Source organism: Bombina bombina, chromosome 3, assembly GCF_027579735.1.
Source record: "Bombina bombina isolate aBomBom1 chromosome 3, aBomBom1.pri, whole genome shotgun sequence".
Taxonomy (NCBI): domain Eukaryota; kingdom Metazoa; phylum Chordata; class Amphibia; order Anura; family Bombinatoridae; genus Bombina; species Bombina bombina.
In genome coordinates, this window is record NC_069501.1 from 133,970,397 (window position 1) to 133,997,986 (window position 27,590).

General features: G+C 41.5%; 2 protein-coding genes across 2 annotated transcripts; both read left to right on the forward strand.

Moving 5' to 3' along the window:
• The first annotated feature begins 5,266 nt into the window (after positions 1–5,266).
• On the forward strand, positions 5,267–11,114 carry LOC128652979 (uncharacterized). The gene is made up of 2 exons (XM_053705995.1): positions 5,267–6,773; positions 6,840–11,114. Exons 1-2 carry the CDS (start codon positions 5,267–5,269, stop codon positions 9,122–9,124), a joined length of 3,792 nt encoding a protein of 1,263 aa, XP_053561970.1. The 3' UTR covers positions 9,125–11,114.
• LOC128652245 (endogenous retrovirus group PABLB member 1 Env polyprotein-like) lies at positions 9,325–14,696 on the forward strand. Its single transcript, XM_053705183.1, has 2 exons — positions 9,325–10,450; positions 14,608–14,696. Exons 1-2 carry the CDS (start codon positions 9,325–9,327, stop codon positions 14,694–14,696), a joined length of 1,215 nt encoding a protein of 404 aa, XP_053561158.1.
• Positions 14,697–27,590: the final 12,894 nt, after the last annotated feature.

Sequence of the window (27,590 nt, forward strand, 5' to 3'; positions counted from 1 at the left end):
CAAGATGGCAGTGGAGGCTCCTCCATTTGTGCACTGTTGCACGTGAACCCCCAGGGGGTAGAGGAGGAAAAAAAATGAGCCAAAAGGAAAAAAAAAATCTTAAAAAATGTATTTATATTTTATTATAATTTATTTATATTTTCCCCAACTCCAAGAAAATTGTGTGAAAATTGTGTGACTGCTGCTGCTGCCTAGTGCCTGGGGGCTGCTGTGTAGTGTCATCATGTGAGTGTACACTGTACATTAATAACAAGGCAGGAGCCAGGACCGGGTGGACGACAGCCTAGAGAACACGCTCATAGTGCTCAGTGTGCTGACGTGACGTCACAGACCACACCACCACGCTCGTTGCACTGACTAGTCTGACTGTCTGTCTCAGACTCCACCCCCCACTTGCACTCGCACTGCTGCACAGTGATCTCTATGCATTCACTGTGCAGGCATAGCTCCTCCCCAGCCTCCATGCCTATAGCGGCTTAATCGCACAGGCTGAACTGTGCGAGTGGTTTCAGCCTGTGCTCTGTCTCCTCCCCCAGCCTCTTTGATCCTCACTGATACGCTCCCCTGCACACGTGATGGCCCCCATGAGGCTCCTCCCGGCTCAACGACGTGAAAATATGATTGTGGTGATAGCCGTTGAGCTGAGAGGAGCCTTTTACAGAGCTCTGTGATGTTTTTTGAACTGTTCTATTTAATATCGAATATCAACAACACTGTGGTGACAGAACTGATCGCAGGAGCTGGATGTGCAGGAGATCCCATAAGACTCACAGGCTGATTGCAGGATGGCACAGCCCTACTGATCTTGTATCTGAGAGGTTATAGGACTGACAGCCATTGGACAGTCACATCTAAATACTGCTGATCACAAAGTCCCCAAATGACTGACTGCTGATCTCAGGATAGGTAAAAGCTATTTATTATTTATGGCCTCGGGATTTATTTTTGGCAACTGATTACGTTTCTATAGCCTGCTGCTGATTTTATGAATTATCATGCAGTGGCTGCTCAGCTTCACCACCCACTCACACACGGCACGCGCATTATTTTAACTGCCCATTTAGAGGCGGCAGCCCCAGCACTGCAGCAGGCTGAGCATAGCAGTTTGTGGAGAGGCAACGTCTCTCAGGCAAGGCAAGTGAAGGAGCCGGTGGGTGAGCTGCAGGAGGCAAGTCATCCCTTCAGACTTCAGTTAAGTATGTTTTTAGAATTAGAACAGAGAGAGCTCAGAGAACTAGTTTAGAAGTGAACATCAAAATGAAATGTGTGTGTCAAGCTCTTCTTTAGCTACAGCTACTATGTAAAACATAACTGCAGTCTGTGGAACAATGCTGTTAATAAAAGTGTGTCACTGTGCAACTTGTTCTAAGTGTCTGTCTCCTACTACCTCACGTTACATGTTTAAGCTGAGCCTGTCAGGGATAGTGATGTTAATTGTGGGACCCGGAAAACACTTCACCCTTGACCCTGCCTTGAATTACCTAAAAAAAAAGATTCCATAACATAATGAACACCATTTAACTCCCTGGCTCCTAGAAAGGACTGCAGTTTATTCCTGAGCAGTGTATTGCAGCCCTTTTTGGTAGCCATGGGGTTAAATTGTGAATCAGTCAGTGTTGTCCTATGCATGCTGCAGGGCAGGAGGTCATGAGGGAGAGGAGGACTCCGGTTTAAATTTACAACTCTACTGCACATGGCACTTGAAGGAACAATTATGTGATTATAAAGGTCAGTCTGACTGTGAGTTAGTTCCTAGAAATTCTTATGCTATACAAAATAATAAATATACTGTATATGTACTGTGGCACAAAGAAGGGTTAACTCAAATTATTAATACACTTCCACTGTTATGAACATTTAAATGAGCTGGACTGGACCTCAAGTTTAAAATAAGAAAAGTCCCATGAGTATTTAATTTTTTTTTTACCATGCATGCCCCTGCATATATATGTGTATGTCTGCCTATATATGTGCAGCATGTGTTGGTGTCTATCTCTGTGCATGTATGTATGTGTGTACCTCTACATGTATGTGTGTGTATCTGTATGTGTATCTCTGTGTGTGTGTGTGTGTGTATGTATGTGTGTGTATCTCTAAGTATGTATGTGTGTGTGTAAATCTTTGTGTATGTATGTGTGAGTGTATCTCTAAGTATGTGTCTGTGTATGTGTCCCTTTTATCTGCTATCTTGTGTACTAACCTTACTGTTAGGGGTAATATGAACCTGATGGCAGCCATCTTGTTCTTCGCAGCCATCTTGTTCCTCGCAGCCATTTTAGAATGAATAGACTTTATTATACTGGGTTATTATGCAGTGAGAATATTATGCATGTTATGAGTTTCTTTAGCTATTCGGCCTTGCCAATGTACCCTGGCCTAACGCCTAGAAGTAAGATAGCATAAGATAATGTAAACAAGAGGCTTTAGACACTTGGTTGTCTCTGCAGATGGTAGTTTGTTATGACTCTGTAAATATTGTTATGAGAAACTCATGTTCTAGCTTTTCCATGTATTTCTGCTCTGTATAACTGTGTAAAATGACGCGGTCCAAACGTGTCATCCCCTTAACCCTATGTGCTGTCTCTGTACGCTATAAGACATGATTACAATGTTCAATAAACATGAATAGCTTTGGATCATAATGCTGCGTGGTCTGAATCTGTTCAGGGAGCTCCTTATCAGATAAATCTGCATCTGCCTCTCGTGGTACCGTAGGCCCCAGGCTTTGGTCTGCGCTGACACCCCCCCGTTGGATTATACACCTTACAATTCTTGGTGTCAGAAGTGGGATTCGCAGAGGGTAAGTTATCGTGGTTTTATTACGCTGCTTTCCTTCTGTGAATTTGAACCTAAATTTAATTGTTTGTATTTTTAAAAGGTGTAATATATGATATAAGGTTAAAGGGGTTCCTGTGGTTGAAGCACAGGTTTGCGGAGGTTAAAGTCCTGCCGGCAGTTGTGATAACCCCTCCAGACAGGTAATCAGTCCTGTGCTGGGACACGACAGGTATTGTGAGTCCTGTCGGTGATAAGCGCGCAAGTAATATATGAATGCCAGTTGACGGGAGGTTCTTTTAAGATAAGGTCCCCCGGGCGAACTTGGCAGTGACGTGAGTAAGTCTCATGTGTGTTGAAGTTTCCCTGATTTATTCCGTTATAGAGTTTTGGTATCCACTTGAGGCTGGTGTTGCTATCTGAAGCTTTGCTTTTGCTTATTTTGCTTTGTTTATTGTGCTGTGCATAGAACATATTAAGTGATTGTGCATTTTATTATTGTTGCTGCTAATATCGCTGTAATTATTTTTGTGTAACAATGGGGTCTGCACACAGAAAAAAATGTGATAAAAATGCTGATCAGAAATGTAATATTAAGTACAAGACTGTGCAGCGTGTACCATCCAGTGCTGGTAAAAATACTGTGCGTGTTACAAACCCTAAGCCAGTTAAAGGGGAAACTCCAAAAGACTTTGTAGCTAGAATTGCAGGACAATATTATGTAATTCCATTTGTGGATAACATGAGTGGGTGGAGCGAATCCTTGTTCCCTCAGGAGCAAAATCCGTTCCCCCGTATAGGCTCCCTCTGTGAACCGCATGTAACTATGATAAGAGGGATGTGTTTAAAGGATCCTGCTTATAAGGGACCAGAGGGCGATCCTAAATGGGATAAGAAATACATGAAGGAATGTGGAGAGGTTTGGATAAAGCTGTCTGTGTTTTGGACTGAATGCAATATCCTGCCTCCACCATATCTGGCTGTGCCCACGGCATCAGCGGCTGTGCCCATACCATCAGCCGCCGTGCCCACGGCACCGGCATTGCCCCCACCTGCCCCGACACTTCCTCCGCCTCATCCATCTGCACTGTACCCTTCGTTGTCTGTGCTTAAGAAAGCACACAGCGTCAAGGAGATAGAGCAGCTGGAAGATGTTGCTGTTGCCACTTTAAGTGCTAGAAAAGGGTTAACTGGTTCTCTTCAGAGCAGTACAGATGCAGGAATGTCTGAAGGGGAGGGGGAGAGAGTGGAATGTCGGGCTCCTGGTAGTGTAAAGAAATTAGCTCTCACATTCCCTAACAGTGTGGGCAGAGAAGGGGGGTTGCAGAGCGCTGCAAAGACATCTAAATCTGTAAAAGCGAAAGCTGTGAAAACTGCAGCTGTCACAGGTCCCAGTCCTATAGGGAAGCATACGAGATCACACACGCAGGGAGCAGACACTGATTTAGAGGATGATGTGAACATAGAAGCACCGTTTTTTATAATCGGGGACCAGACGATGATTCGTCCTCCCGACACAGACCGCTTGATGGATTGGGCATTAAAATGTCCTGATCCTGTAAAGCATCCGATGGGAGCAATAACTTATCTTAGACGGGTGACTAGAGATATGTGTCTGGGTGGTCCAGACTACAGGTTTTTGTTGAATGTGATCACTAAATACACAGATGTGAATTTTACTGAAGTGTGCAAGTTCCTGGATACTAAGTATGATGTTCCAGTGAATGATGATTATGTGTGGAGAGATGCGGCTGTTGTGAGTGTAATGTGGGAGGATGTTGAGAAATTCTTTAAAAGTCAGCATGGTGATCGTAAGGATATTACGAAAGCTGGTGCATGTAAGCAAAAGAAGGGTGAACAGGTGTCTGATTTTCTGAAGAGGTTTGGTGATTGTTGGCGACAGGAATGTTGTTTGGGTACGCAAGGAGAGTTGGCACAACTGTATGTGCAACACTTGTTGAATAATATGCATTCGCAAACTGCGCAATTGGTGAGACAGACAATTTCAGGTATTCATGCAATGAAAGTGGAAGAATTTGAAAAGGCTATAAGAGAGAAAGATGCAGCAGATGTTTTTCGTGTGTATAATGAGAAAGGTCAGGAGAGTATGTTTAATGCGTCAGGTAACAGGAGAGGAAGAAAGCAGAATAGAGGGCAGAATAGAAGCTTTCGAGGAAGGGGAAGGGACAGATTTCAGTGGAACGGTGATAGGAGACAAGAGGCACATAACTCCACAGACAGATCTTGCTGGAATTGTGGGTCTTATGATCATTGGCAGCAGGACTGCCCACAGCCTAGAAGGGATAGAAATGATCAGTATGGTGGGAATAATAATTCCTCCCAGAATCCCAGCAACACTCCTAGATATCAGATACCCTGGACTCAGTCTCCTTCCCAGAATCAGAATAGTACCCGCTAGGATTGCCAGCAGAGGGGACTGCTCACATGTTATACTGCTCAGTTGTCGTATCATTGGCAAGATTTACCCTTAATGTCTTTAGTTGTGCAAGGTGTCCCACATGATTTTTTGGTAGATACCGGAGCAACTAAATCTAGCATTTCTGCTAGAGAATACAATGGGCCAGTGACTAATACATGTGAAAAATCTGTTGGCATTACAGGAGTCCCAATTTCGTGTCCCAGGACGCCTCCTTTGGAGGTGTATCCAAATGACAGCCCTTCAAACAGATTTGTTTATGCTTTTCGCATAATACCCAATAGTCCTGTTAATTTGCTTGGAAGGGATTTAATGGCTAAGATGCAAATGTCTGTTAATATTGATTGCAAGGGAGGATTGCATGTTGACACTCCCTGGGATTCAGTTCCGTTGCTGTATGCAGCTGATCCTGAACCTGCCCTTACTAAACAGTTGTACCTTGATAAACTCAGTTTACAGACTCTTGAGAATGTGTTTGAGTATGCCTCACACCCTGACAAAGTTGTGACACAAGCTTTTTACAGACCTTGGATTACTGATCATGTTGAGAAAGAGATGTGGAAAGCACCAGTTAATGCAGTTGTACTTACACCAGATACAGTTTATGTGCAAACACCAGAACATTTGTGGACATGGAAATATGGCAGGAATATTGTAAAAGATCCTAAGGTTATACCTGTACAATTAGAGCCAGATGCATTCACACATGCTTCACATGTCACTAATGATGTGCCAGAGGCACTTGATGAGTTAAAACAGAGTTTGTGGGCCACTGGATTTAATGATCCAGGTTTCATTTCATGCACACCATACAAAGCCACTCTCAAACCAGGTGCTAAACCTGTATACATTAAGCAGTACCCTTTGTCTAAGGAAAAGGAACAGGGAATAGCTCCTGTAATTAAGGACCTATTGTCTAAGAAAGTTATTAGACGCACACTGTCACCATACAATACACCTATCAATCCTGTTCCTAAACCTGGAGGTACAGAATACAGATTTACACAAGATTTGCGAGCAGTAAATGCTCTGGTGCAGCCACTTGCACCGATAGTGCCAGATGTTAATGCTATTTTAACAGCCATCCCAAGTACTGCAACTTGCTTTACAGTCATTGATCTCTGCAGTGCATTCTTTAGCATCCCTGTGCATCCCGACACTCAACCGTTGTTTGGTTTTACGTATTTAGGGAATCAATATACGTTTAATCGTTTACCAATGGGCTTTATTGATTCCCCTGCCGCGTACTCAGCTGTAGTTCGTAAGACCCTAGAATCCTGGACACCTCCTGAAGGTTCCACTTTGATACAGTATGTGGATGATTTGTTGTTGTGCAGTGTTGATGAACAGACTTGTAAAACTGACTCTCTCCATTTGCTTCAGCACTTAGGTGATGCAGGGCACAAAGTGACTTTGAGAAAAATGCAATTTTGTCTTCCACAAGTAACATACCTGGGTCTTCTTCTTTCAGCAGGCAAGAGACTGTTATCCCCTGAAAGAGTTAAGGCTCTCATGGTTATTCCTCGACCACAAACAAAGACTGCTATGTTATCTTTTCTGGGTATGGTTACTTACTGCAGGCAATGGATACCAGACTGTTCATATTATGATCATATTTTGCGTTCAGTTACAGGTCAGCATGAACCAGAACAAATCCACTGGACACAGGCTCTTGATAAGGCCTACAACACCCTCAAGCAGGCTCTCTGTTCCGCTCCAGCCCTAGGTTTACCCAACTATAACCTACCATTTCACCTGTATTGCACAGAAGGGGGAGGTACAGCAGCAGGGGTCCTTGCTCAGGAACACGGTCATGGGTACAGAGCGGTAGCTTTTTATTCAAAATTATTGCCAACGGTGGTCCAGGGTATGCCAGCATGCTTAAGAGCTACAGCAGCATGCGCTATGATGGTGGAAGCGGCACAAACATTGGTACTGTCACATTCTCTGATATTGCATACATCACATCAAGTCTTGCAAGTGTTAAATAATCTCACTACACAGCACATGACTGCACAGAGAAGGTCAGGCTATGAAACAATTCTCACATCCACTGCAAACCTCACTATCAAATACATTGCACCCACAGGAGGCCCAGCACCTTTATTACATGCATTGATTTCTAAATGTCCTTTAGAACACCCTGAGGCCCACAATTGCATAGACACTGTACACACAGAGACGTCACCACGTCTTGACTTGCAAACAACTCCACTAGAGGAGGGAGAAGTTGTTTTTGTTGATGGGTCATGTTCTAAACCTGCTGATGGTGTTTATCTTACAGGCTTTGCTGTGGTACAGTTACCCGACACAGTGGTTACTGCTGGTTCTCTGCCTTTTGTGTCGGCCCAGGCAGCTGAATTGGTAGCCCTAGCTCAGGCATGTAGAGCGTTTGCGATGAAAGATGTGACCATTTACACTGACTCAAGGTATGCGTTTGGAGTTGTGCATGATTTTGGAGTGATTTGGCAGAACAGAGGTTTTGTTGCAGCTGATGGTAAGAGTATCTCACATTCTACACTGGTACAGGAACTCTTAGATGCAATTAAATTACCACATAAGCTAGCAATTGTTAAATGTAAAGGCCACAGTACTGACTCCACTGACGTTAGACTTGGCAATGATTTTGCAGACACCATTGCTAAGGAGGCTGCGTTTCGGGGTCCACCGCACCCTGACTATCTCAGCACTACTACACAGGAACAGTTACACATGGTAATGATTCCTGCCTTAGCATCTGATGTGGATGTGGCGCACCTACAGTTTGGCGCAACTGAAACTGATTTACAGACTTGGATCTCTGCTGGTCTGACCAAAGGCCAAGATGGCCTGTGGTCAGACGAGGAGGGGAGAGTAGGGATACCACAAATTGCCGCACCTTTGTTTATTAGTCATTTTCATGGTTTTGGCCACATAAGTAAACAACAGACCAAGAATCTGATGACATCCAAGTATGTCATTAAAGATCTGTTGCGCATGATTGATAGACAACTGGACAGATGTCTAACTTGTGCCAGAAATAATCCTGGAGGCCTTGTACATGGTAAACTTGAGCATTTACCACCCCCTGATGGTCCTATGCAGGTATTGCAAATTGATTTCACACACATGCCCACTGCGCGAGGTGGATACAAGTATCTTTTAGTCATTGTTGATCAATTCAGTAAGTGGGTTGAGGCCTTTCCAACCACTCAAGAGAATGCACGTACTGTAGCAAAGATATTGTGCAAGGAAATTATTCCTCGTTTTGGTTGTCCATTACAGATAAACAGTGACAGAGGTACTCCTTTCACTTCACAGATTACACAAATGATTTGTACTATGTTGTCCATTGACTGGAAGTTTCATATTCCTTATCACCCACAGTCATCAGGACAGGTAGAGCGCATGAATAGAACCATTAAAGATAAGTTCAGGAAGGGAACTGGTGGTACATTTACTAATTGGCTTGAACATTTACCTGCAGTATTGGCAGAAATCAGAATGACCCCTAGCACCACTACGGGTTATTCACCTTTTGAAATTCTGATGGGCAGACCTTTTCCAACCCCATGGTGTAAACAAAAAGGTTCTCCTGTGGTAAGGGGAGATATCAATGTTGTAAGGGAAGAATATGTAACTAATCTGATTGAAACATTGAATGGCATCTATGGTGATGTTTCTTCTACTCTTCCTCAGCCTACAGGTATCCCGACACACCCGTTCAAGCCTGGAGATACTGTCTTGGTGAAGCAGCTCCACAAGAATAAGTCGCTGGATCCTCCTTTTGGCCTTCCAACTACTGTGATCGCTGTGACAAGAACCGCTGTCCTTACAGAGGAAGCTCCAGTATGGATCCACGCGAACCGGATCAAGAGGGCCCCAGACGACGTCAACCCTGGCCGCTCCATGATTCCATCGAGTATCGAATAGTGTGGTACCTCCTGCCAGCAGTGTTCTTCGCATCCGTGATTGTCATCCTGATCCTAATCTTCAATCCTGGTGCGCCCCTGCACAAACTCAGGCCATTCCCTAGTCCTGTTGCGCCCCGGCACAATGATAATAAAAGTGTAATTGACAATGTCACTTATCCCTTATCCATCCCTCTCACCCGTGATGTCAGAGAGTTGCATATGTCGGCATGGGAAACTGACAATGCTTTTGTAAAAGCTGCCACGAACTTATACAAAGTGACTAATCAGACTGATTCTTGTTGGGTTTGTGGCTATGTCCCTCATGGGGGGAAATGGGGTTATCCATTTGTGGGTTTTCCTATTACCGCACACAATTTGACACAAATGATAAATGATGATACTATGTGGAATTTTACACCAATAGTTAACACTGATAAAGGTTTTGAAAAGGATAGGGTACACTTAGTCAATTGTGTAAACCATGGTGTTATTATGTCCCATAATCTTAATGGTACTAGTTTTCACCCCAGTACACTTAGTCAAATGCCTATTACAGTTGCCTTAATCTACAATGCAGCCACACCAGTTAATGCTACACTGTTAAATATATGGGATGGATCCTATCTTTCTTTTGAGTATATTCGTAATTTTACTGCTAAGTATACTGAACCACACAACACAATTCGTAATTGGTTCTGGCGTAACAACAGAAATATAGGTAAACAGACAGGTGCTTCTCCAGAAGCTAAGAGGAAAAGATTTCCCTCATGTCCTTCAGTTATTAAGTTACCTTATGGTTATTATTGGCTTTGTGAAAGATGGGCAGTTAAAATTATACCATGTAGCCATCTCTCACCTTGTTATTTGGGTTACATATTCCCAGCATTAAGTATTCATGACACACTCCCTAATGCTAAACTGCGAACACGTAGAGCTTCTGATTTTACAGTTAAGACTAGTACTGCCGAGATAGCTACTGCATCTTGGTTTCCTACCGCAGCTGTCATGCGATTATATTATAAGCTTAATTTGTTTGCTACACTGGTAGATGCAGCTTTTAATTCCACTGCAGACGCTATAGAGTCCTTAACTATGCGACAAGAGCAGATCGCTCAGACTGCTCTCCAGAATCGTATGGCTTTAGATTATTTGCTAGCAGCAGAAGGAGGAGTATGTAAGCGCATAGGTTCTTCTTGCTGTGTTTTTATCTGGAACAACACTGGTAGAATACACCATGATCTTGACACTTTGCATGACATTCAATCACACATACGTAAGCAGCCAACAGGTCTCTTTGATGGTATAGATTGGACCTTTGGTCTGAGTTCCTGGCTAGGAGCTCTTGGTATGAAAATTTTAATGGGTTTTGCATTTCTTTTTTTTCTGTTTCTTGCTTTCTTTTTCATATATAAGCTTACTGTGTGTTTGATTAATAAGCTTACCAGTACTCATGCTAACCCTCACCATTCCTTTTTCCATAATGTCACCGCTCAGCCATCTCGCTATAAGGTTCTTTATATTCGTTAAGTTGTTTTAGTTTTTATGTTATTCTGTTAGAATAAAAGGGTGGTATGTTAGGGGTAATATGAACCTGATGGCAGCCATCTTGTTCTTCGCAGCCATCTTGTTCCTCGCAGCCATTTTAGAATGAATAGACTTTATTATACTGGGTTATTATGCAGTGAGAATATTATGCATGTTATGAGTTTCTTTAGCTATTCGGCCTTGCCAATGTACCCTGGCCTAACGCCTAGAAGTAAGATAGCATAAGATAATGTAAACAAGAGGCTTTAGACACTTGGTTGTCTCTGCAGATGGTAGTTTGTTATGACTCTGTAAATATTGTTATGAGAAACTTATGTTCTAGCTTTTCCATGTATTTCTGCTCTGTATAACTGTGTAAAATGACGCGGTCCAAACGTGTCATCCCCTTAACCCTATGTGCTGTCTCTGTACGCTATAAGACATGATTACAATGTTCAATAAACATGAATAGCTTTGGATCATAATGCTGCGTGGTCTGAATCTGTTCAGGGAGCTCCTTATCAGATAAATCTGCATCTGCCTCTCGTGGTACCGTAGGCCCCAGGCTTTGGTCTGCGCTGACACCCCCCCGTTGGATTATACACCTTACACTTACACAATCACGCCAGTACATCCCCTAACTTCAAAGGTCCTCATAGCACCCATGGACCCAAAAACCTTAGAAATACAGCTTCTGTCCTCAAGATCTACCTTTAAAAACACCCACCCAAAATAATAAAAAATAGATAAGATGAATTGGTGAGGGGCTGGAAATGTTAGGGATAGTGTGTCAGCGGTGGGTCCTAGGAGATCAGTGGATCCCCTTTAGTAGGTATAACAATGATACCCATATAAATTATATACCAGCACTTATTACAAGCAAAATTTGTTTTGTTTTCGGTGGGCGGGGCTTTCTCAAAGGGGCGGGGTCTTGTGCACCACCATCTTAAAAATTCACCAGCCGCCACTGCAAGATGGCTGCTAGACCTGAGAAGATACGTGATACACAGCTGTCTCAAAGAAAATAGGTAAGAATGCAGTCAGGACATCCACTGTTAGCATCTGTTGGATCTCAATTGAACAGATGATTACATAGGAGTAAAATAGTCCGGAAAACCACATAAATTTGATCTGTTAACAGGAGCTTCACATAGACGCGTCCTACCGCACTGAGAGCAGGCTCTGCCCCCAGGGTTTAATAACTTTTATTAATGTCAGCGATGTCAGGAGCAGCAGATTAGGGGTTAATAACTTTTATTAGTGTCTGCAATGTCGGGAGCAGAAAATTAGGGGTTAATAACTTTATTTAGGTGGGGCGATGTCGGGAAAGGCAGATTAGGTATGTTTAGACTCCAGGGTTTATGCTAGGGTTTAAACGTAAGTTTTTTTTTCCCCATAAACATCAATGGGGCTGCTGTGAATTTGACACACAAAGATAACAAGGGCACTATATAGGCAAGCTCCTCATTGGTTTGAATTGTATAAGATACTATATTTTGTTTTAGTATCAATATATTATGTTACTTTTGAGGAGTGGTGCTAGCATTTGGTACTGAATTTGCAGAACAATTGGGATGAAATCCCTGGAAAGAAATGCTGTGTAGCACTCTCTGCCCAGACTAGGGTAGAGCCACTGGTACAATCTTAAAATTTAACTTTTATTTCTTACTTTAAAAATGGGTGAACATAAACAATTTAAAAGACACTCTATCTCAAATTGCTAACAACAGTTTCCTTTGGCTAATTTTATTAATTCGAGAGACCGATTAGTCTTTATATTAATATAAGTTATGTAACTGTACTGATCGGTACTCCCTTATTTGCGTAAAATGGGGGTATTGGTAGCCCTGTAATGGATATCTGTGGCGTTTAGTTGCTCATGCTATTATTGAGGCTAATGGTACTGCTTAATTTGTTTGTTTTAGCCTGGGATGGCAGGAGAGATTTTCAAGTTTGGTTCACATATATATGCAGACCCTAATTGTGAAGTTCTTGCTGTTCTTATAGTTCACTTCCCTAGGTTTGGTTAGTGTACAGATATCAAGGATAAGATATCCCAATTTTTGTATCAATTATACTTAAAGGATGTGTATTGTGTTTCCCACTTTTATTATTTCTATATTCTGCGTTTTTTCACTAGTTCATTATTCTGTTCCCCTTGTGGGGTTGATCTTCTAGTGAATTTGAACAGATGTTTCACTGATAAGTTCAGTGGCAATACAGTTATAATCTCACCATTTGAAAGTGAAGCGGTGTAGTCTGTATGTTTAATACACTGTTGGGTGATTCTTTAAGTAATAGCGTCTACATGTGCAAACTTCTTTTTGTTAATAACATTTTTTGTGAACTCCCCAGTTTGCAATGTTCCCTTTATTGTTACACTTCTTTTTATTTATTAAACGCTAAATAGCTTTATATTACATATGTTTCATAATATGCGTTGTGTGGTTATAAAAAGATCCTCTCAATATACCATCTCATAGTACCCACACCTTGAATCCTTATTTTAGAATTCAGCGGCTGGTTATAATTTTGTTCTTGTTACTGGCAACTAGTTGCTATGTGTTACATCTATTTTGCAACACGTATTATGCAATTATACGTCGATACTATTGGTATATAATATTACAACATTGTTTCTCCTTTTGGGGACTTAGGAGCTCATTGTAATTATATCTGCAGCATCCGCATTCAAATTCAAATTGCATCAGTATTTATTCCCTAACTGCCACTATATGCTGTCTTTTCTGCTGTTAGGCTTAGTAATCTTATCCTTAATATGGGGTATTATGCAGCTGGACTTGTGCTAGCATCAATGCTGTTTACGTAGCTGCATTCCCATTAACCTCATTAGACCGCTCTGTTAGCTATAGTTCAACTTGAAATATTGCTACACTCAGACTTATTTATCGCTAACATGCATTCACACACTTGTGCCAAAATGTGATTGACACCAACACCCCTTTGCTATTCAATTTAGCGATTGAGATAGATATTTTTAAAAAACATTTAACACACTAATGGGACCCCATCGTCCCATGCAACCCCCCTGACGCGTTTCGCCAGTTACGGCTTTATCAAAGGTGGCGGGCCGCCGATTCTCTAAGTATTTATTTGTTTTCCTTTGCGGAAGTTCCGCCTCTCCCGTATTTTCATTCACTAACATCGGCTGTCAGTCTCATGTGTACAGCCTATTGGGATCAATGTGTACATTCTCTTGCTTTGATTTAAGGTCGACTGCTGATTTCAAGTGTTAAGGTGGACATATTTCCTTCTATCATCTTTTCCTATATTCGCCTTTATCATTACCTCACAGAAGGTTGTGTTATGGTTTTATGTTTGTGATTCATCTAAGGCTTTATTTTAGAATTAATTACTACTTTAAATATCACAGTGAATATCTTTTTACTTTTCATTATCGATTCTTCATTTTTATCATATAATGCAGGAATTCACTGTTTATTTATAATGGAAAATACCGGACAGTAGTTGTGGGTCTTATAATTATGACCTTTCATTATTGCTTTTTTCCTTATGGTAATATAATTCTCTGCTGTACTGTAGAAAGTAATTTGCTTGCTTATTGCATAAAGTTATTCCATAAGCTTTGATTTTAAATTTTAGATGTTAATATTCTCTCCTTTCCAATGAACCTATTGTCTGTATAAACCATCTATCTTCCTTGAGAGTAATAAGTAGAAAAAAGCCTTCACCCTTAGATATATTGGTAATGTTTTGTCTCTCCATTACAATTTTATCTATGTGTTTACAATTATCCATTATCTATGTATTTTAATGATTACTGTAGAATCCAATATTTTATGTTACGTATCTCTCTGCATGGAGAATAGTAGCATTATGTTATCATGATGTGGCTGCCTCATTTATTTTAAATTTTGGTGACTATTTAATATTTATTGATTTTATAGTATGATATGAATGCTGTGCTTTTATACTCGGATTGTATTTTGTTATCAGAGTTTGAATGTTTTCTCTGCTCTGATTATGTGAAGTGGTTCCATTGTTATATTTGCTTTAGCTGGGTTCATGTGATCATATTGAAGTGATAGTGCATAACTTATCTTCTAACTAAGCTGTGACAATGATAGTGTGATTTGTTAGGTATTGTTGTCCTTATACTCATATTTAAAAGAACTGGCACCAGTGTCTTGTGCCTAAGTGACATTCAGGGGTATTCTTAATTATCTTGTGTTTTGTGATTTATTCTCTTGTCTCCTGGTTACTTTTCTTTGTGCCTTTGTGGTGCTCTCAGTGCTATTGTTTAATAAGTGTTTAGGTAGTGCTCTGTACTATTGATTGTTGTGATCAGGTGTCTGTTTGGTGATGTGCTAAAAAATGATAAATATCTGTGAAAGGCATACCCAAATTATTTGGGAACTAAAGGAAAGTGAATTAAGTGTAGCTAAAGTTTGAATGAGAATTTTTTTTATATTGTTATATACCATTCTGAAATCAATGAGATTGTTATTCTTTTGCTATTTAAAAGTGTATATGACAGTCTAGAATCCATTGACTTGTTATATGACTATTGTTTTATCATATGTCCTTTCATTGTGGATTCTTAGAATTGTTCTTCTGTAATTTCTTGTTCCTTTCTGTACTCAAGGTGGATTTGTTTTCTTTCTCTTTATTTCTTTATTGTCTGTGCGGTTCTCTATAGGAATATGAAGAAGTTGTTGTTTTCATTTATTCCATTCGGATGTACCGAATTTTGTAGATATATCCACTTACTTTCAGCTTTGAGTAGTGCTGTTTCTAAGTCACCTCCCCTTACTCCTAGTTTAATGTGTTCTATCCCCCAACATTGCAGGCCTTTGGGGCTAGAATTATGTTTAGATAGAAAGTGTGATGCCACACTGGTTATAGCTTTGCCATCAGCTACATTTTTTCTGGCATTCTTGATGTTTCTTAGGTGCTCCATCAGACGTACTCTTATCTTACGAGTCGTCATGCCTACATAGTATAGCTGGCACGTACATTGCAATACATATACTACCCCCTGGGTGTTGCAACTTATATATTTGTTAATTTTGTGGGTTGTTCCAAACCTGTCGATCATGGTATCAGTTCTTTTGATGTACTTACATGTGGAACAAGTTCCACATTTGAAGGAGCCTGGAGTAAAGGCAGTCGTTGTTCTCTTGCTGCTGTAATGACTTTGTGTTAGCATGTCTTTCATATTTTTGGCTCGTCTGTATCCAATCTCAGGTTTTTCTCCCAGCTGCATTCTCAGCGCTGGGTCTGATGTTAAGACATGCCAATGTTTCTGGATGATTTCTTTGATTTGGTTGGTTTGTGAAGTATATGTTAGGATCAATCTTGTTTTGTTATCCTTTTGCTTATTCCTCTTCCTTAAGAGTTATCTCCTGTTGATGTTGATTGCTTTATTTTTTGCTTTTCTAATACTCGTCTTACTGTACCCTCTGATGATCAGCCTTTCTTCAAGTTCTTTGGCTCTAATTTTGAAGGTACTTAGATCTCTACAGTTGCGTCTCGTTCTCAAAAATTCCCCTGTTGGTAATCCTCTTAGGGTGCCTGGTGCATGAGCACTTGACTTGTGTAATAGGCTATTTGTTGCAGTCTTCTTCCTGTACAGATCTGTAGTAATCCTTCCATCTTCTTCCTTGATTATTCTCAAATCCAGGAAAGCAATTTCTTTTTGACTCATTTCTGATGTTAACCTGATATTTAGATCATTTTTATTTAATATGGTTAGGAACTCTTGCAGTTTTTCATAAGACCCCTCCCATATGAACAAGATATCATCAATGAATCTTATCCATAGGGGTATACAGTCAGTGTATTGGATATTGTTTTCCGTGAATACATACTCAGCCTCCCACCAACCCATAAATAAATTGGCGTAGGTGGGGGCACATGCTGTCCCCATTGCTGTTCCTCGTGTCTGTAAATAAAAACCATTATCAAAGGTAAAGAAATTGTATTGTAAGACGAATTTCAGTAAGTCAATGATGAATTTATTAGGATTTTCATCTTCTTCAGATTTTTGTGTCAAAAAGTATTTCACCGCCTGTACTCCCTTATCATGGTCTATGGAGGTATATAATGCTTCCACGTCAGTCGTCACTAACCATGTGGTTTTTTCAATGTAGATGTTATCTAAATTCTGTAGGACCTCCATAGTGTCCTGCACATAAGAGGGCAACTCATGTACAAAATTTCTTAATCTATGGTCAATGTACTGACTCGCTTTCTCAGTGAGACAACCTATACCGGATAGTATAGGTCTCCCTGGGGGGTTTGTCTGATTTTTGTGTATTTTTGGGATCAGATATAATGTGGCCACTTTTGGATTTGGTACTTCCAAAAATTTCTTTTCTTTGTCTGTTATCACTGCATCTTTATGTGCTTTACTGATCATGTAATTGTAAATTCGTTGGTATCCCTCAATGGGGTTAAATAACAGTTTTGAATAACATTTTTTATCATTGAGCTGTTTATTCACTTCTCTCAAGTACATTTCCAGAGGCCAAATTACAATATTCCCCCCTTTGTCCGAATTGCGAATGACCACATCCTCCCAATCTTGCATTTCTCTGAGTGCCATTTTCTCTTTGTAGGATAGATTTTTTATTTTGGGGTTCAAATTCAGATCTGTGATTTCTTGACAAACCAAGTTATTAAAAACCTGTATTTGAGGCATGTGGATACTTTTTGGAACATAAGTAGATTTGTTCCTTAATTTACTTCTCCATTTTTGTTCTCTTTCACTAGTATTTTCATCCAGTAGTTCTTCTAAGTCTTTTAAACTGTTTAATTCCTCCATACTCCATCCTTCCAATGGGGGTGTATTACTAAATTGTTTTTTTAACGCTATTTTCCTTAGATATAATTGGATATCCTTGATTACTTCAAACTTATTGACATCCTGTGATGGACAGAAAGATAATCCTTTGGATAAGATAGAGATGTGTGACTTATTTAAAGGTTTTTCAGATAGATTTATCACTCTCATTGTTTCGTCCCTAGATTGGAGAAGGGGCTCGGTGCTCTCGGGGGTCTCCTGGGATCTCTCCAGTTCTTGTGACCTTGTGGTTTGTGATTGCAATCTCTGGCCGGTCTTTTGTTTGTACCTACCTCCCCTTCTGATCTGCCTCCCCCCTCTCCTTGATCTAAAAAATTCTGTTTTCTCTTGTTCCTAGTGTTCATTCCAGTTTTATGGGTTGTAGTAGAGGTACTTGGACTTTCCTCATTTGCTGATTCTATATCGTCTCCATCCGTATCTGAAATGTCACTTTGGACAATATTTACTCTGGTATTTTTAATGGGATTTTTGAAGAAGCCTTTTTGCCTCGATCTGTATACCTTTTGGTTAGAGAAGTCTTGTATGTCACGATTTAATTTCCCTATCTTAGAGTTTTTCAATTCTTCTTCATATCGATCTAACTCTTTCTGGTATGTTTTATATAATTTTTCAAAGTTTGAATTTGTTTCAAATTTCTTTAGAACTTCATTTTGTTCCTGTATTATGGCCTCCAGTCTTTCATATTCAGTTTGGTCGTGTTTCATTAAGATTTTCATTAATTTCTTGGAGCATTCACTCAATGCTTCTTCCCATTCTATTGTTAATTGTTGGTTTTTAAATTGAAATGCTGGGAATAGCTGTATCCTCAGGCCCCTGGGAATTAGATTTTTCTCTATATATTTCTCAAAGAAATGCTTATTCCACCAGGATTTATCCTGTTTGTACATAGTTTTGTGTATTTCTTTTAATGCTCCCTCTAATGTACTACTTCCTGCACTTCCACTAGGAGTGGCATTGTTTTCATCAAAGACTTCATTGAAGTCTGCTGTTCTTTTTAGTTGTCTTGCTTTACGATCTTGATCCCATGAATAACTCATTTTGGTATAGTCTGTGTGCTCCTTTGTTTAGAGAACCTGATATATTCAGGCAAAATTACTATGAATTTGACACACAAAGATAAAAAGGTCATAATTATAAGACCCACAACTACTGTCCGGTATTTTCCATTATAAATAAACAGTGAATTCCTGCATTATATGTTAAAAATGAAGAATCGATAATGAAAAGTAAAAAGATATTCACTGTGATATTTAAAGTAGTAATTCATTCTAAAATAAAGCCTTAGATGAATCACAAACATAAAACCATAACACAACCTTCTGTGAGGTAATGATAAAGGCGAATATAGGAAAAGATGATAGAAGGAAATATGTCCACCTTAACACTTGAAATCAGCAGTCGACCTTAAATCAAAGCAAGAGAATGTACACATTGATCCCAATAGGCTGTACACATGAGACTGACAGCAGATATTAGTGAATGAAAATACGGGAGAGGCGGAACTTCCGCAAAGGAAAACAAATAAATACTTTGAGAATCGGCAGCCCGCCACCTTTGATAAAGCCGTAACTGGCGAAACGCGTCAGGGGGGTTGCATGGGACGATGGGGTCCCATTAGTGTGTTAAATGTTTTTTAAAAATATCTATCTCAATCGCTAAATTGAATAGCAAAGGGGTGTTGGTGTCAATCACATTTTGGCACAAGTGTGTGAATGCATGTTAGCGATAAATAAGTCTGAGTGTGGCAATATTTAAAGTTGAACTATAGCTAACAGAGTGGTCTAATGAGGTTAATGGGAATGCAGCTACGTAAACAGCATTGATGCTAGCACAAGTCCAGCTGCATAATACCCCATATTAAGGATAAGATTACTAAGCCTAACCGCAGAAAAGACAGCATATAGTGGCAGTTAGGGAATAAATACTGATGCAATTTGAATTTGAATGCGGATGCTGCAGATATAATTACAATGAGCTCCTAAGTCCCCAAAAGGAGAAACAATGTTGTAATATTATATACCAATAGTATCGACGTATAATTGCATAATACGTGTTGCAAAATAGATGTAACACATAGCAACTAGTTGCCAGTAACAAGAACAAAATTATAACCAGCCGCTGAATTCTAAAATAAGGATTCAAGGTGTGGGTACTATGAGATGGTATATTGAGAGTATCTTTTTATAACCACACAACGCATATTATGAAACATATGTAACATAAAGCTATTTAGCGTTTAATAAATAAAAAGAAGTGTAACAATAAAGGGAACATTGCAAACTGGGGAGTTCACAAAAAATGTTATTAGCAAAAAGAAGTTCGCACATGTAGACGCTATTACTTAAAGAATCACCCAACAGTGTATTAAACATACAGACTACACCGCTTCACTTTCAAACGGTGAGATTATAACTGTATTTCCACTGAACTTATCAGTGAAACATCTGTTCAAATTCACTAGAAGATCAACCCCACAAGGGGAACAGAATAATGAACTAGTGAAAAAACGCAGAATATAGAAATAATAAAAGTGGGAAACACAATACACATCCTTTAAGTATAATTGATACAAAAATTGGGATATCTTATCCTTGATATCTGTACACTAACCAAACCTAGAGAAGTGAACTATAAGAACAGCAAGAACTTCACAATTAGGGTCTGCATATATATGTGAACCAAACTTGAAAATCTCTCCTGCCATCCCAGGCTAAAACAAACAAATTAAGCAGTACCATTAGCCTCAATAATAGCATGAGCAACTAAACGCCACAGATATCCATTACAGGGCTACCAATACCCCCATTTTACGCAAATAAGGGAGTACCGATCAGTACAGTTACATAACTTATATTAATATAAAGACTAATTGGTCTCTCGAATTAATAAAATTAGCCAAAGGAAACTGTTGTTAGCAATTTGAGATAGAGTGTCTTTTAAATTGTTTATGTACACACATTTTTAAAGTAAGAAATAAAAGTTAAATTTTAAGATTGTACTAGTGGCTCTACCCTAGTCTGGGCAGAGAGTGCTACACAGCATTTCTTTCCAGGGATTTCATCCCAATTGTTCTGCAAAATCAATGGGGCTGCGTTACAGAGATTTTTAATTCTGCACTTCTGGTGTTAGAAAAAAAAATAACTCTCTCTCCCTATTGATGTCTATGGGGGTGTCAGGGTGCCAGGAATCAGACTGAGATGAGAAGTGTAAAAATAATCACACCTTTATTAATAACAAAAAATAATAAAAAGTCCACAAGTCAAATAACAAGCCAGGAGTCAAAGCCAGAGCTGGTAGTCAGACAAGCAGAGTCAGGAGCCAAAGCGAGTAGTCAGACGAGCCGGAATCAGGAACAAGGAGAACAGCAGAGTCAGAAACAAGCCAGGGATCAGGAACCAGGAGGGACGTCACACAGCCAGGTTATACACAGGAACTAGAACCCACAAACTGGTCTAAAACAACGCAAGGGCAAAGCATACTGAACAGAGGCCCTTTAAATAATAAGTGATGAGATCACAATTCTGAGACTGCAACCTGTCTCACACGGATGATGTACACCAGTCTGGCCATAAGAGGGCATGCAGGAAATGAGCAGCATCACACACTCTGCACCAGACTCAGCAAGAGAGGTGAGTAAAATGGCTGCCAGCAGCACATAGCAAACAAAACAGGGAAAAAAACCCTGACAGTACCCTCCCTTCAATGACCCCTCCCCCGTGGGAGGACAAAAGGCTTATTGTGGAAATGGGCATGGAAGGCACGGAGGAGGATGGGAGCATGAACATCAGAGGAGGGAACCCATGAACGCTCCTCTGGACCGTAGCCCCTCCAGTGAACCAAATACTGTACGCAGCCCATGGACATACGAGAGTCAATAATGCTGCTGACCTCATATTCTTCATGGTTGTCAACAGATATAGGATGGGGACGAGGCAACACAGTGGCAAACTGATTACAAACCAATGGTTTCAAGAGGGAGACATGAAAAACATTGGAGATGCGCATTGCAGGAGGAAGGTCAAGAGCGTAGGCCACAGGATTGACCCGTCGGAGTATTCGAAAAGGACCAACATAACGGGGAGCCAGTTTATTGGAAGGCACACAAAGGTTCAAGTTGCGGGAGGACAGCCAAACCCTCTTACCAACCTGGTAGGAAGGCGTGGGTCGATACTTACGATCAGCCTGGAACTTTTGGCGCTACATAGAGGGATGAAGGCAAACCTTAATCTGCACACACGTGGAAAGGAGTTGCCGGAGATGCTCCTCCAAAGCCAGAATACCTTGAGACATGAATGAATCGGGCAACAAGGATGGTTGAAACCCATAATTCGCCATGAACGGGGATAACTTGGAGGAAGCATTAATAGCACTATTATGAGCAAACTCTGCCCAAGGTAACAGTTCAGACCAATTATTGTGGTGATCTGAGATATAGCAATGGAGGACCTGTTCCAGAGCTTGATTAGACCGTTCCGCAGCCCGACTGGATTGAGGGTGATATGCTGAGGAGAAGGAAAACTGGATCCCCATTTGAGCACAAAAGGAATGCCAAAATCTGGAGACAAACTGGCTACCCCGGTCCGACACTATCTCCTTGGGTAACACATGTAAACAGAAGACCTCCTGGGCAAAAATTGAAGCAAGTTCCTGAGCGGTAGGCAACTTCTTCAAGGGAATGCAATGTGACATTTTAGAAAAACGGTCAAACACCATAAGGATAACAGTATTGCCACTGGAAACAGGGAGCTCGACAATGAAGTCCATGGAAAGATGTGTCCAAGGACACTCACCATTAGCAATAGGTTGAAGAAGACCCACAGGAAAATGTCAAGGAGTCTTATTCTGTGCACAAACTGAGCAGGAGGCAACATACGCAGCAACATCAGAACAAAGACCTGGCCACCAGAATTGTCAAGTGACAGACCAAATCATTTGGTTCTTTCCCGGGTGACCTGCGGCTTTAGGATAGTGGTAAGTGTGCAAAAGTTTGGTTTGAAGATTCTCAGGAACAAAAGCACTTACCACTAGGTTTCTCAGGAGGTGCATTGGTTTGTGCAGCCAGGATTTCCTCCCCCAAGGGAGAAGTCAAATTAGTACGTATGGTAGCCAAAATATGGTCAGGAGGTATTACTGCAGTAGGTACAGACTCCTCCTTGGACAGAGGCAAAAATTGTCTTGAGAGGGCATCAGCCCTAACATTCTTACTACCAGGCAGGTAGGAGACCACATAATTAAACCAAGACAAATATAGTTCCCATCTGGCCTGTCGGGGCAACAACGTTTTGCTTCGAATAGATAAGTTAAATTCTTGTGGTCAGTAAGAATGAGCACTGGTATGCTAGTACCCTCGAGAAGATGCCTCCATTCCTTGAGTGCCACAATTATGTCCAGTAATTCTCTGTCAACAATTTCATAATTGCACTCCGCTGGAGACAATTTCTTAGAGAAGAAATCGCACAGATGCAACGAACCGTCAGGCCTAGGACGTTGAGACAAGAGGGCACCTACTCCAGTCTCAGAAGCATCGACCTCAAGAACGAAAGGCAGGAAAAGGTTAGGATGAGCCAGAACTGGAGTGTCAGCAAAGGCAGTCCTAAGACTATCAAAGGCCTTAATGGCAGTAGGTGACCAATGGAGTGGATCATTCTGTTTACGGGTCATGTCTGTGATAGTTTTGACCAAGGAAGAAAAGTTTTTAATAAACTTTCTATAGTAATTGGCGAAGCCCAAAAAAAGTTGAATAGACCGAAGACCAACTGGGCGAGGCCACTGCAGAACTGCAGACAACTTGTCAGGATCCATGCAGAACCCTGCAACAGAGATAACATAACCTAGGAAGGTTACTTGAGTCTGATGGAACTCACATTTCTCGAGTTTACAAAACAGGCTGTTCTCACATAGTCTCTGAAGAACCTGTGTAACATCAGAACGATGAGCCTCAAGTGTGTGTGAGTGTATGAGGATGTCGTCTAAGTACACCACAACCCACTGTTGCAACATATCTTGTAGGACATCATTAATAAATTCCTGATAAACAGCAGAAGCATTACATAGGCCAAAGGGCATTACAAGATATTCATAATGCCTGCTCCTGGTGTTAAATGCTGTTTTCCATTTGTGGCCCTCCTTGATCCTAACGAGATTGTATGCTCTTCTCAAATTAAGTTTAGTAAAGACTGTAGCTACCTTGAAGAGGTCAAAGAGTTCCGTAATGAGCGGAATAGGGTAAGCATTCTTAATGGTAAGACGATTAAGACCCCTATAATCGATGCATGATCTTAACTTGCCACCCTTTTTCTTCACAAAGAAGAAGCCAGCCCCTGCAGGAGAGCAGGATTTGCAGATGATCCCTCGCAACAGAGCATTGGCAACATAGTCCTCCATGGAACAATTCTCCACAACAGACAGAGTGTAAACCCGGCCCAGAGGAGGAATGGATCCGAGTTGCAGGTCTATGGCACAATCATAAGACCGGTGAGGAGGCAACGTACTGGCACGCACCTTGTCAAAAACGTCTAGGAACTCTTGGTACTCCTCTGGCAATTGAGATAACGAAGAAGTGCAGAAGACTTTAACTGGTTTCTGAAGACAAGTGTAAATACATTGCGGAGACCATGACAACATTTCGGACCTGCGCCAGTCAAGACTGGGTTTGTGTTTTTGGAACCAGGGATAACCCAGAACAAATGGAAAATGCGGAGAGTTTATCACCTGGAACTTGAAGGTTTCAAAATGTAGAGCCCCAACAGCCATGGATAACAGAGCGGTTTCGTGAGTAACAAGTGCGGGCTGAAGGGGCCTGCCATCAATGGGCTCATTAGCAAGCGGAACAGACAGAGGCAAAACATGAATGGAGTGCTTTGATACAAAAGCACTATCAATTAAATAGCCCGCAGCACCAGAGTCAACAAGAGCCTGGGTGACTATGGAGGAGTTCACCCAGGAAAGGACAACCGTGACCAAAGGTTTCTCCTTTAGTGGTTCCGGGGACAAGGATAAACCACCCAAGGTCTGCCCCCGACAGGACCTTAGGTGCGAACGTTTCCCAGCCATATAGGACAAGACTTTAAAAGGTGGCCCTGTAACCCACAATAGAGGCAGAGCCCCTCCCTCCTCCTTAAGGCCCTCTCCTCCGGAGAGATGCGTGAATCCCAACTGCATCAGCTCAGCAGTACCTGGTGACTCGGGACCAGGAGGCATAAGAAGAAGGAGGGGGAGGCATTGGTGGGAATGAACACGTAGGAGACAACGGAACAGGAGGCTTCCGCAAGCGCTCCTTGGAAGAGGACCTCTCTCTGAGTCTGATGTCAATTAGGATCAAAAAAGACACCAATGCCTCGAGATCCTCTGGTAATTCTCTGACAGCAACTTCATCTTTAATCGCATCAGAGAGCCCATGAAAGAAGGCAGCAACAAGGGCTTCATTGTTCCAACCTTCCTCTGCGGCAAGTGTACGGAACTCAATCGCATACTGAGCAACAGATCTTATACATTGCTGAATGGACATGAGTTGTTTAGTAGCAGAGGAGGAGAGAGTTGGAACATCAAATACCCTTCGAAAGGAGGCCACAAATTTAGGGTAATTTGAAATCACAGGTTTATTAGTCTCCCACAAGAGATTAGCCCAGGCAAGAGCTGTGTCAGAGAGTAATGAGATGATAAATCCCACCTTAGCTCTGTAAGAGGGAAACGCCTTAAGTAACATCTTAAAGTAAATGCCCACCTGGTTCAAAAACCCTCTGCACTGAATAGGATCACCTCCATAATCACTGAGGTAGAGGTGCAGAACCGGACATGCTCCTAGTAAGACTAGGTGCAGCAGCGGAAACAGGAGCAGCCACAACTTGCGGGACACTTTGGTCCAAATGTGCAGTGCGAATCAGCAGGGTTTGCAGGGCTAGTGCAAATTGATCCAAGCGGTGATCCTGTTCATCCATCCTGGAAATTATGGTAGATAAAGGTGTATTATTAGCACCATCAGGATTTATGGCCCTTGCGTAATGTCAGGGTGCCAGGAATCAGACTGAGATGAGAAGTGCAAAAATAATCACACCTTTATTAATAACAAAAAATAATAAAGTCAAAGTCAAATAACAAGCCAGGAGTCAAAGCCAGAGCTGGTAGTCAGACGAGCCGAGTCAGGAGCCAAAGTGAGTAGTCAGATGAGCCGGAATCAGGAACAAGGAGAACAGCAGAGTCAGGAACAAGCCAGGGATCAGGAACCAGGCGGGACGTCAGACAGCCAGGTTATACACAGGAACTGGAACTCACAAACGGGTCTGAGACAACGCAAGGGCAAAGCATACTGAACAGAGGCCCTTTAAATAATAAGTGATGACATCACAATTCTGAGACTGCAACCTGTCTCACACGGATGATGTACACCAGTTTGGTCATAAGAGGGCATGCAGGAAATGAACAGCATCACACACTCTGCACCAGACTCAGCAAGAGAGGTGAGTAAAATGGCTGCCAGCAGCACATGGAAAACAAAGCAGGGAAAAAACCCTGACAGGGGTAAAGCGTGCACAAGCACATCAAATCAGCCCTTGGATTTTGTGTGGTATGGAGCTTAACGCCATCATATTGCATGCACAAGGAGGCTTTTCAGTAACTTGTAATGGCAGCGCTATGGAGGGTGAAATAACACAACTTTTTTGGCGTTAGTTTTACACCCTGTTTAGTGGAAAACTCGTAATCTAGGTGAAAGTGATCCCACAACTTTGAGCGACATGAAGAAATTGCTGGCTTTGCTTGCCCTTTAACTGCTGTTGAGGTCTCATTGACAGAACTTTGAGATGTGGAAACACTAATTATATCTGCCTTCCCAGGAATGCTTTTTCCTCTCCTATTGGTAGTGGTAGTGGTAGTGGTAGTGGAATGGCCAGTGACTCTATTACTGACAGAGATGATACTACTAGTGGAACTGTCAAAGTGGGTAGTGGGTAAACCTGTTGTAGGAACTTGTTGCTCCACAACAGGGAGTGATGGTGGTGATGGAGAGGGAGAGAAAACAGCAGGAGACTTCTGGTGTAAAAGTGGGGAAGATGTTGTGTTGCTGCCGCCTGTCATGCATGGAATCTGTGATTGTATCTCTTACTCCTTCTCCATCTCCTCAGGTTCATAATCAAGTTCAGACTGATCTAGAGTAAAGCAGACATGCTGAAAGATCATTATCGCATGAAACCTGGGGAAGAACCCATTTCAATACTTTCCTCTTCTTCCTGACTGCTTGACACATTGATAACTTCTACATCTTCTGCAAAGTCTGCCCTAGTGCTGCTGATGCTGCTGTGCTTGCTCAGAGATGGCCTTTCCGATTGTGATAAACCCACCCAGCTGAAGGCCGAAACTATTGTCTGGGGTTACCATTTCCCTTGTTCAGAGGAGAATTGCCTGGTATTTTGGGGCTGGACTGACCTTGTTAGGTGGGATCAGACTGATATACTTCAGGAAAGTCTTCCTTTCTGAAAAACACAATTGGGCAAAAAGAAGAAGAAGAGTCTACTCCCAGGTAGTAACCGGGCCATAGAACAACCTATTGAGCTGTTGTTCATTCCTGGCAGACTGCTTCTCTTTCTGTTTGAATTTGAATAATGAGCCTGGGGATAATCACCAGACGTGGACTCCCTGCCCAGTGTGCTTAGAGGGATATGGCTGCACCTCACTGACTAGGCACATAGAAGACCGAAACAATCATCTGGGGTTGTAGTTTCCCGTGATCAGAGGATAATTGCCTGGTATTTTGGGGCTGGACTGACCTTGTTAGGTGGGATCAGACTGTAATTCTTCAGGTATGTCTTCCTCTGTGAAAAGCACAATTGAGCAAAAAGAACCAGTAAAAACAAGTTATTGAGCTGTTGTTCTTTCCTGACAGACTGCTTCTCTTTCTGTTTGAATTATAGGAGAAGACTCAGAGCTGTTATATTGGTAAAGGGAGGTAGCACAAAACAATTCATGACATTCATGACAATGAGTCCCCATATTGTGAAAGATTGACAGTGAGAGAGTCTATGGGGCCAATTTATCAATGTTTGTCCGACATTATACGCTGTAGCGTATCATGTCCGACAAACATTGCTGAATGCCGACACCATATGCTGTCGGCATTTAA

Excerpts from the sequence above, each read along its gene's own strand:
- LOC128652979 (XM_053705995.1), top strand. The coding sequence starts at position 5,267 with ATGTCTTTAGTTGTGCAAGGTGTCCCACATGATTTTTTGGTAGATACC. Across the intron at positions 6,774-6,839 it reads TGCTATGTTATCTTTTCTGG|TTACAGGTCAGCATGAACCA; the intron begins GTATGGTTACTT and ends TTTTGCGTTCAG.
- LOC128652245 (XM_053705183.1), top strand. The coding sequence starts at position 9,325 with ATGTCGGCATGGGAAACTGACAATGCTTTTGTAAAAGCTGCCACGAAC. Across the intron at positions 10,451-14,607 it reads TTCCTGGCTAGGAGCTCTTG|AGTTTGAATGTTTTCTCTGC; the intron begins GTATGAAAATTT and ends TTTTGTTATCAG.